Source organism: Dreissena polymorpha, chromosome 5 (assembly GCF_020536995.1).
Source record: "Dreissena polymorpha isolate Duluth1 chromosome 5, UMN_Dpol_1.0, whole genome shotgun sequence".
In the NCBI taxonomy this organism is placed as follows: domain Eukaryota; kingdom Metazoa; phylum Mollusca; class Bivalvia; order Myida; family Dreissenidae; genus Dreissena; species Dreissena polymorpha.
In genome coordinates, this window is record NC_068359.1 from 52,398,662 (window position 1) to 52,407,996 (window position 9,335).

Genomic DNA, 9,335 nt, shown 5'->3' on the forward strand with positions numbered 1-9,335 from the left:
AGTTGTTTATCCCTTTTTCACTCAGAAGTAATGAGAAAATGACTTAAATGCTTAAAACCTGAACAGACTGCGAGTTACTCTGGTTTTATGCATTTTGCTGCTCAACTAGAATCTTAGGGTTGGAAATGAAACCTTCAAATTTTGAATCTAGTAAGACACTTTTTCACCCCCATAATACACACATTCATGAGTTATTAGCCCTTTGAACAGACTTTCAATATGGTTTAGTTTATGTAATGTTTGTTCCAAAAGTAAGGCTCTTTCATTAGTTCCATCAAGCTTCTTGTTCAAATCATAACACCATTACTATTGAAAGGATTCACATAGAACTTCATACAGTTATAGCGCATACTGATAGCAATTGCTAAGTGCTGAGTAAACATACATCAATCATTAAAGGTCTCTTTTCACAGATTTTTTATTTATTTTGTCAATTTACCGAAAACGTGAAAAGGCCCCTATAATATTTGAAGGAAAACAATTTATAGCATTTGATAAAATATGAGCTAGCCATTTCTTTATTGATTGAGCCTTGCTCACATGTGCATAAAGTGTTGCCCCAGAATAGCCTGTGAAGTCGACAGTCATCCCTGATAGGCCTGTAGGAACAGCCTGTGCAGTCGACAGTCATCCCTGATAGGCCTGTAGGAACAGCCTGTGCAGTCAACAGTCATCCCTGATAGGCCTGTAGGAACAGCCTGTGCAGTCGACAGTCATCCCTGATAGGCCTATAGGAACAGCCTGTGCAGTCGACAGTCATCCCTGATAGGCCTGTAGGAACAGCCTGTGCAGTCGATAGACATCCCTGATAGGCCTGTAGGAACAGCCTGTGCAGTCGACAGTCATCCCTGATACGCCTGTAGGAACAGCCTGTGCAGTTGACAGTCATCCCTGATACGCCTGTAGGAACAGCCTGTGCAGTCAACAGTCATCCCTGATAGGCCTGTAGGAACAGCCTGTGCAGTCGACAGTCATCCCTGATAGGCCTGTAGGAACAGCCTGTGCAGTCGACAGTCATCCCTGATAGGCCTGTAGGAACAGCCTGTGCAGTCGACAGTCATCCCTGATAGGCCTGTAGGAACAGCCTGTGCAGTCGACAGTCATCCCTGATAGGCCTGTAGGAACAGCCTGTGCAGTTGACAGTCATCCCTGGTAGGCCTGTAGGAACAGCCTGTGCAGTCGACAGACATCCCTGATAGGCCTGTAGGAACAGCCTGTGCAGTCGACAGTCATCCCTGATAGGCCTGTAGGAACAGCCTGTGCAGTCGACAGTCATCCCTGATAGGCCTGTAGGAACAGCCTGTGCAGTTGACAGTCATCCCTGGTAGGCCTGTAGGAACAGCCTGTGCAGTCGACAGTCATCCCTGATAGGCCTGTAGGAACAGCCAAGGCTATTTTGGAACTACACTTTAGGCACATGCATTAAACCAATTTTCCCTGAATGTAGCTCAATTGTTTTCTGTACAGATGGTATTTGGAGTGAGGTGAGCCGAGTGCTGATGGGAATGGACCCTGTGAACTCCATGATATGTGTGGGGGACAAGCTGTGGGCTGCATGTGGAGACAGGATTGTCACCATGGACTTTGATAACTACACTGTCAATGTAAGTCTTTGATAACTATGCTGTCAATGTTTGTCTTTGATAACTACACTGTCAATGTAAAACTTATATAACTACAGTGTCAATAAAAGTCTTATATAAGTACAGTGTTAATGTAAGACTTTGATAGCTACAGTGTTAATGTAAGACTTTAATAACTATCCTGTCAATATGTGACTTTGATAACTACAGTGTTAATGTAAGACTTTGTAAACTACAGTGTTAATGTAATACTTTGATAACTACACTGTCAATGTAACTTACATTGTAAGTCTTTGATAACTACAAGGCTTTGTTACTATTTGATAACTACATTTTCATGTAAGTCTTTCATAACAAAAATGTCAATCAGTGCAAGTCTCTTAGTTTCCTCAGTTATCTACAGCTTCTGTTGGATATGTAAAAGATCCCTTAATTACTTGCTAATATTAAATTGATGATTACACCAGGCATAGTTTATATTAATTTTGTAAAAACATATTGTTTTTATTGTAAAATTATCAGATGCCACATGCCGTAATTGCAATCCAAATTTGCTTATACGGTTTTGAAACAACTTTTATTAGATGTTTTTTGCCAATTGAATAAATGAATTTCATGCTTGGTTTTCAACAGGCCAAGATTGACCATCAGTCAGTGATTACTAGCGATTGTCTTCTACTCTATCATACTTGGTTGTCAACACTCCAATATTCAATAACTGTGTATCATAATTGCTTTTTGACAGTCCAAGATTGACCATCAGCTGTCTGTGATCGCTAGCCACCGCCCTCTACACTTCAACCAGCTGGTGAAGGCGGGGGTGGGGGTGTGGACCTCCTTCAGGGGCCAGCCCAACATGGCCTTGTACCACTGTGAGACACACAAACTGCTGGCTGAGTTAAACATATGCACGGCCATCAATGACTTTATCTCAGGTGAGATTTGTGTTGTCTTATAATTTAATATAATAAATGCATGGCTTTACAACTGATAGCATGTCAAAACACATACATATCAATGATTTTATTCATTGTGAGAATTACAGTTCAAATTTTTGTTCTTTTATTCCCCCGGTAGGGTTGCATATAGCATTTGAACTGTCTGTCCGTACGTCCGTCTGTCAGTCCGTCCGAAAACTTTAACATTGGCCATAACTTTTGCAATATTGAAGATAGCAACTTGATATTTGGAGCTGCACATTTTGAGTGCAGAAAGGTCAAGTTTAAGGTCATCCTTCAAGGTCAAAAGTAAAAAAAATACAATCCAAGGGAAGAAATAAGCTTTAAGAGGGAGATAATTTCTAAACCTGCCAAATGATATATTGAAAAAAAAAATCAAAGCGGCGCAATAGGGGGCATTGTGTTTCTAACAAACTCATCTCTTGTTTAAATATATAGGATATTATAAATCAAATGAGCCACGCTGCTGAAATGAACTGAGCTTTATAAATGTGCTTTAAATTAATCAAGCTCCCATTTTCAAGAGCTCGGCTCATTTTTATTTTTACTTCCAGTGTACACTGGTACAAAGACAGAGCGTAGGGACTATGAGATCACATGTCTGATGGCAAGTCTGGGAGTGTTGTGGGTTGGTACAAACGTGGGGGTCATCCTCGCATATCCATTGCCACGGTTACGGGACGGCGTTCCCAGAATTCATGAGCGACCCCAGGTGGCGCTTCACAGCCACTTCGGTCCGGTCCGGTTCCTAATTCCCGTACAGTATGGACCGATAACTGGGACGCCAATACGAAGGGGACCTGAGTCTGTGTTAGTGAAATACAAAGTCCAAGAGGACATTATTGCTCAACTACCTAAAGCAAAGGATCTTGGGAAGTCTGGAAGTATCAGTAGAACTGATAATGAAGACGGGGAAAACGTTTACGAAGAAATTGGGCCATTGAGGGCAGAACAAAGGCAACAACAAAGGCAGGCATTGAAAAGTCAAAGTGTTGTTCAAGATGACAATTATTACGAAAGTTACGAGCCAAAAAGTGCAGATTCAAAAGACGAAGTTTCTAAAAATGTTAGTGCTGAAGTGAATGAAAAAGAAAAATCTGCCGAACACACATATTTTATTCTTGAAAAACAGTCAGATCTCATTGTGTCAGGAAATGGTGTAATGCATGCAGAGACAAGTGTAAGGTCGAATGTTCCACAAGTTTACCCCTCAGGTTATGACGTCCCACAAATTTCTTACCAATTAAATAGCGGAGGGAAAACAGACCAGGTTGCTAGTGATGATGTTTTTAAACCGACTGACCGGATGAATAATGATGCATGGGGCAGCTCCAAAGAAAGTGCCCCAGAAAACTTTAAGTCTGAGCTAGAAAAGAAAGTTTTGGCTCGAAGGCGGTCTTTGGATGATCTTATAGATAGGGACGCCGATGATAAAACTGTTGAAATGTTGTACCCTACATTGGTTAGGCCAAAGACTGTTCATGGCATGGTTAATACGGATTCTTCTGAGAATGTAAATGAAGAAAGCCTTTATATACGACCCAATACTTTATCACCCATTAGAGCCAAGAAACCAGACATGTCATCATTTAGATACAATAAATCTTCTTCAAAGCACGAGAGCCAAAAAGCAGAAAAAGTGGAGAAAAGTGAAACAAAGCCAAAGAAACGTGTCTCCATAGCTGCTGCAGAAGATATGTCCTCTAAACAGAAGAAACAGAACAACTATGTTGGCACGAGTTTCTCGAAGGGTTCTCAGATAGATACCCTTAGAAAGACCGACACAAACACGATCATGGTTCTCAGTGGGGGGGATGGGTACAAGGACTGGAAGAGACGGCAGGCACTGCCAAACTACAGACCTGAGGAGGCCTGCTTGATCTTCTGGATGTACAAGTTCTGAATTAATGAGCCACGCTCTGGGAAACTGGAGCTTAATCCTTTGCATGCTGGGAAATTTTTCATCTGCTAAAATTTTGTCTGCTGAATTTCTAAAATTAGCATTTTCTTCGATTTTTTTCAAAGAATACTATCAGAACAGCAACCAGTTTGGATCCTGATGACGTTCTGTGGCGTCTTATCTGGATCCAAACTGGTTGCAAAGGCCTTTAAAATTCGGTTCCAGCACTGAAAGAGTAAATGCATGTGCGTAAAGTGTCGGCCCAGATTAGCCTGTGCAATCCACACAGGCTAATCAGAAACACTTTTGGCTTTTATGGTATTTATAGTTTAAAGGAAGTCTCTTCTTTACACAAATCCAGTATAGGACGACACTTATCGCACATGCATTAAACCATATTTTCATGGAGTTAGGCTCGTATTGTTAGTGACCCTGTTCTGTGAATGATTGTTAGAGTATTTTGCAGTGTTCCTAACTTTAAAATCTTTGAAAACAAGTTTGTCTGTTTAAAAGTATTTTTCATAGATGTAATGCATAATTGTGTATTAAGTTTATTGAAGTATATGCAGCCTTTTATATTTTCTCTGTGTATTAAAACAACTGGATTTTTTGCATGAAGTTGTTAGGATTTAGGTACTTTTGAAAAGCTGATTGTGATACAAATGAACTGGTTATTCTGTGATCTGTAAAAACAAAAACAAGGGATGGCAACAAATAAGATAATTGCTATTGGAGTATTAGGTCATTGAAGTATTTGAATATTTAATTTTCTGGTATTACATATATATGTATAATCAATATCCAAAAGTTTATTTTAATTGTTAACCTTGATGCTTCCAAAATATAATTATGAAAATCTAACAACAAAATACCAGCATGTACAGTGTATTATATTGCATTACAAATTAAACATACATGACGATAGGCACGTCAATTATATTTGAGCAATAAACATGGAAACAATTATATACTTTGCAACATTAAACATGTAACAAAATACAAGCATAGGCTGTATGCTACATTTAAATACTTTTACTATTGAAATAGTTGTTGCCATCCCTACTAAGAGGTGCTCTATAGTCTTTTTGCTGTGTCTATAGTCTTGAGGAATTAATGAACTACTATGTGTCTTATCCATACTATTACCAATAATTATTGAAAATTCTGTGCCTTAAAGCGCTCTGTCCCTGCCTTAAATTGATTTTTACTCTGCCAAAAATCAATACCATGCAAGATCATTTTGAACTTTGCGTTTTCTTTCCAATTAAATTTCATTTATATTATTGAAATGAATAGACGACAACAAGTTATATGTTTAAGTAATCCCTCTCAGGATATATTTCCACCATTTACTTTTAAGAGTTTTGCATTTTAAGGTTCATACTTTCAGGGCTCAACATTAACAGTTGTCCTATTGCCCCTGGCAAGTAAATGTTGGGTCCGGGCAAGTTATTTTATAATCTAGTTGTCCGCCCAGTCAAGTGCAAAAAAGAACAAAGAGCATTAAATTTGACTTAAATTAGACTTTAATTGCTGTTATCATTTTGTTAAATGTGAAAAAGTAAAACAGTTTTTGTGGTGTATCATTTTGATCTTTATTAAAAAATATGAGGTTTACAGTTAATGTGATATTTCATGTTTGGGCAAATGGCTTTACGTTCAGGGTAAGTAGATTTGCTAAGTACTTGCCCGGCATGGCAAGTTCGTTTTAAGGTTAATGTTGAGCCCTGAATTTAAATCTATATGTTCAGCTTGTTTACAAAAAAAACATTGTGTTTCCATTTAGTGTGACCCTTACTTTTTCTAGCTATTGGTGTTTTGTACAGAGTAATAAATACCTTTTTTGCAAAGGACAAGATGACTCAAGCAAAAAAGGTCTAAGGCGCTATGTATCAGCCCAAACATATTTGACTTTAAAATTTATGGAAAATATTCACTGAAATCCTACATGGCGCTTTCCTAACCCAATTGTGTAGCATTGATTAGAAATGGTACTGTTATAAAACAATATAAATTATACCTTTATTGAAAGAATAATTAAAACTTTTTTTTAAGCATTCAATTAAAAGAACATGTGATTGATTTACTGATTGGTTGATTGATTGTATTACTGAGAAATAACTACATCAGTAAAATTAGAAAATCACTTATTTTAACTTGAGCAAGGGCTCATAAAAAAAAATCAAAATTTTCAAACTTAAGGGAGAAAAATATTCTTTAGTAATATCCCAATAGCAAACAAATATTCTTGTTGTACTTAATAGAAGTAACTTTATTATTTTGTAATTTTGTTATTACTGAAATCAGATACATGTAGGCATAATTGTTAATTAATTGTTTGTTAAGATTATCCAAAGCATCTATTTTAATGTAAATATTTATTGTAGGAAAACATTAAAAATAAATGAAAATTTAAATGCATACAGTTGTTTATATTTTGTAACAGACAATAAGTTAACATTTTAAGTAAGACATATTTAAATTAAATATGTATATTTCGGCTGAACACACATTGGGAAATTAATGTCGAAATACTAATCAGACCTTTTGTTAATAGACTTGTCAGAAAATGTTTGCATGATTTAAGCAGGTGTGTTCGCTTTAAGCTTGCTTAATTACCTGTACTATACATTTTGATTGAATTTAACAGTATATTGTTCAAAGTCCTTAAAAACTTCAATTACCTGTCTGTTAATTTAATTGGTTGTTTTAGATATGCCAAAAATTACAATGACTTGTGTGTTTTAGTGTTTTTTTTTGGTTCAATAAGCATGTGCAATTAAAGGTTGGTAGTTTTATTGCAATCATCATATTTACTATAATATACAACATGGATAATTCATTAAAACAATTTATTTAGATCTCTGGTTAATTATTAATGTTTTATATTCTACTTTTAACAATATAGTTATGTTTTGTACTTTTTGGTAAATGTTTAAACATACATTTAAAGCCCCATAAACACTCAAAATCAACAAATGTTTCGTATGATAAAGTTAACCCATACAAAATCAGTGTCCCTTAAAGTAATAGCAAAAATTTCTGCGCTAGATGTGGTATGGTTACATAGATTTAACGAGATACAAAATGCTTGTTTATATATTTTTTGTTACAATATATTCTATGTGAATTCCCCCGGATATCCAAACATTTATGAGTGAGCACGAGATTGGCTTCGGGCAGCGTCGGAGAACTTAAACGTCCTGCTTCCAATGCTGCCTGAAGCCAATCTTGTGGTCGTTTGTAAATGTTCAGATATCCTGGCTGAAAATTGAAAGGAATATATTGTCACACAAAAAATAAAAACATGATTTTGAGTGTTTATGGGGCTTTAATGACTTAATTTTATCAAAATTAAACTGCATGTTTTGTGTTTGCAAGTTTTCTCAAATTAAAATGGTTGTTCATTTTAAGAAGTGTGTCCGAAAGTAACGCATTGAAAACTGTGAAAAAGTACTTTTTAACTGCCCAATTACTAGGAATAGAAGCGCTGGATCATATTTATTTTCTATGCACTATGGCTGTGGTTAGATAGTACATATTGATAAATATCCAACAAGCTCTTAGTAACTTAGTAATTTTAAATCTCACTATTTTGCAGAAATCATCCATTGTATGGTGTATTACCCTTTATCACTTAGATACATATTTTGAAGCATGTGTACACCCTTAGCAAGTTAAATTTTAATAAAGACATATCTTAGTAGATTCAAGTTTTAAAGGTTTCATTTCCAATTTTTAGATGCTGATGAGCAGCAAACAGCAAACCTGAACAGACTGTGAGTTACTAATAAGCTGTTCTGGTTTTATGCTGTTTGCACATAGCCGTTTTCACTTTGCTTCTAAGTGGGAAAGTATTAACCTTATGGGAAACCCCTCCAGCAATATACATGTACCTATATGTATATAATATACATTTTATTACAGTATTTTGGTTGCTTGTACTTTAAATACAATATGGTTCCATTTATTGGCAAATCACTCATTTTCGAAAGCTATTAGTCCTAGCATATAATATTCTTAAAAGTACTAGTAATTGATAACTTTTCTGTATTTGTGGATCAGTTTTTCTTATTATATACAACATGGTTAAAGAAATTAATATGAACAAGTTCAATGATTAATGATTCAAATAAAATGTTGACTATTTATTGTTTTTTTCAATGTTTACGTAAATGTACACAATATGGTTATTGGGCAATGGTTTTGCAGTCCTTGTCACTCTTATTGGCTTAGCCCTTTACCACTAAGATACATATATTTACGCATTTGTTGTCCCTAAGAAATTTAGATATAATAAAAGACCTTTCTTTCTTTATTCAAGTTTTAAAAGCTTTATTTCAAACCCTTAGATACTGATGAGCTGCAAACAGCATTAAACCTGAACAGATTGTGAGCTACTCGCAGGCTGTTCTGGATTTATGCTGTTTGCACATAGCCATTTTCACTTTGCTTCTGAGAGGGAAAGGGTTATGATTTAGGAAATAGAATGGGTTTGTTGTTAGTGGCAGCGTCAGTGGCACATTGTTAGAAATGTTCTATGGGAAATGTTATTTCACATTCAATCACTGATGATTTTTCAAATCAATTAATATTTTATGATATATTTGAAGATAAATGAATTGTGTGATTTTAATCATTATATTTTTGTTACATGCTTTCTGTTTCAAGTATGTCAATATTTACCTAAATTAGATATATATTTGTCTTGGAAGTTTGCCCCAAAAGGTTTCTAAAAGATCTTTATTTTATAGAACCTATTTATTGTATACAATGTATTTGTTATATATTGCACCATGCTGCTGTTTTAGACATATTTGAACAAAAATGGTTGGATTTTATATTTTGTTGATTGCTGTTGTTTAACGATGAATAAATGAAACACATAATGTA

At 35.6% G+C, this 9,335-nt stretch overlaps 1 protein-coding gene across 1 annotated transcript in view; it reads left to right on the forward strand.

Annotated features, from left to right (window-relative positions):
* LOC127831224 (uncharacterized) overlaps window positions 1–9,335 on the forward strand; it is a 76,770-nt gene extending 67,435 nt beyond the window's left edge. Inside the window, exons 20-22 of the mRNA XM_052356210.1 lie at window positions 1,468–1,604; window positions 2,329–2,518; window positions 3,097–9,335. Coding sequence (XP_052212170.1) covers window positions 1,468–1,604; window positions 2,329–2,518; window positions 3,097–4,445 — 1,676 coding nt within the window. The 3' untranslated portion in view covers window positions 4,446–9,335. The remainder of the gene's footprint in view (window positions 1–1,467; window positions 1,605–2,328; window positions 2,519–3,096) is intronic.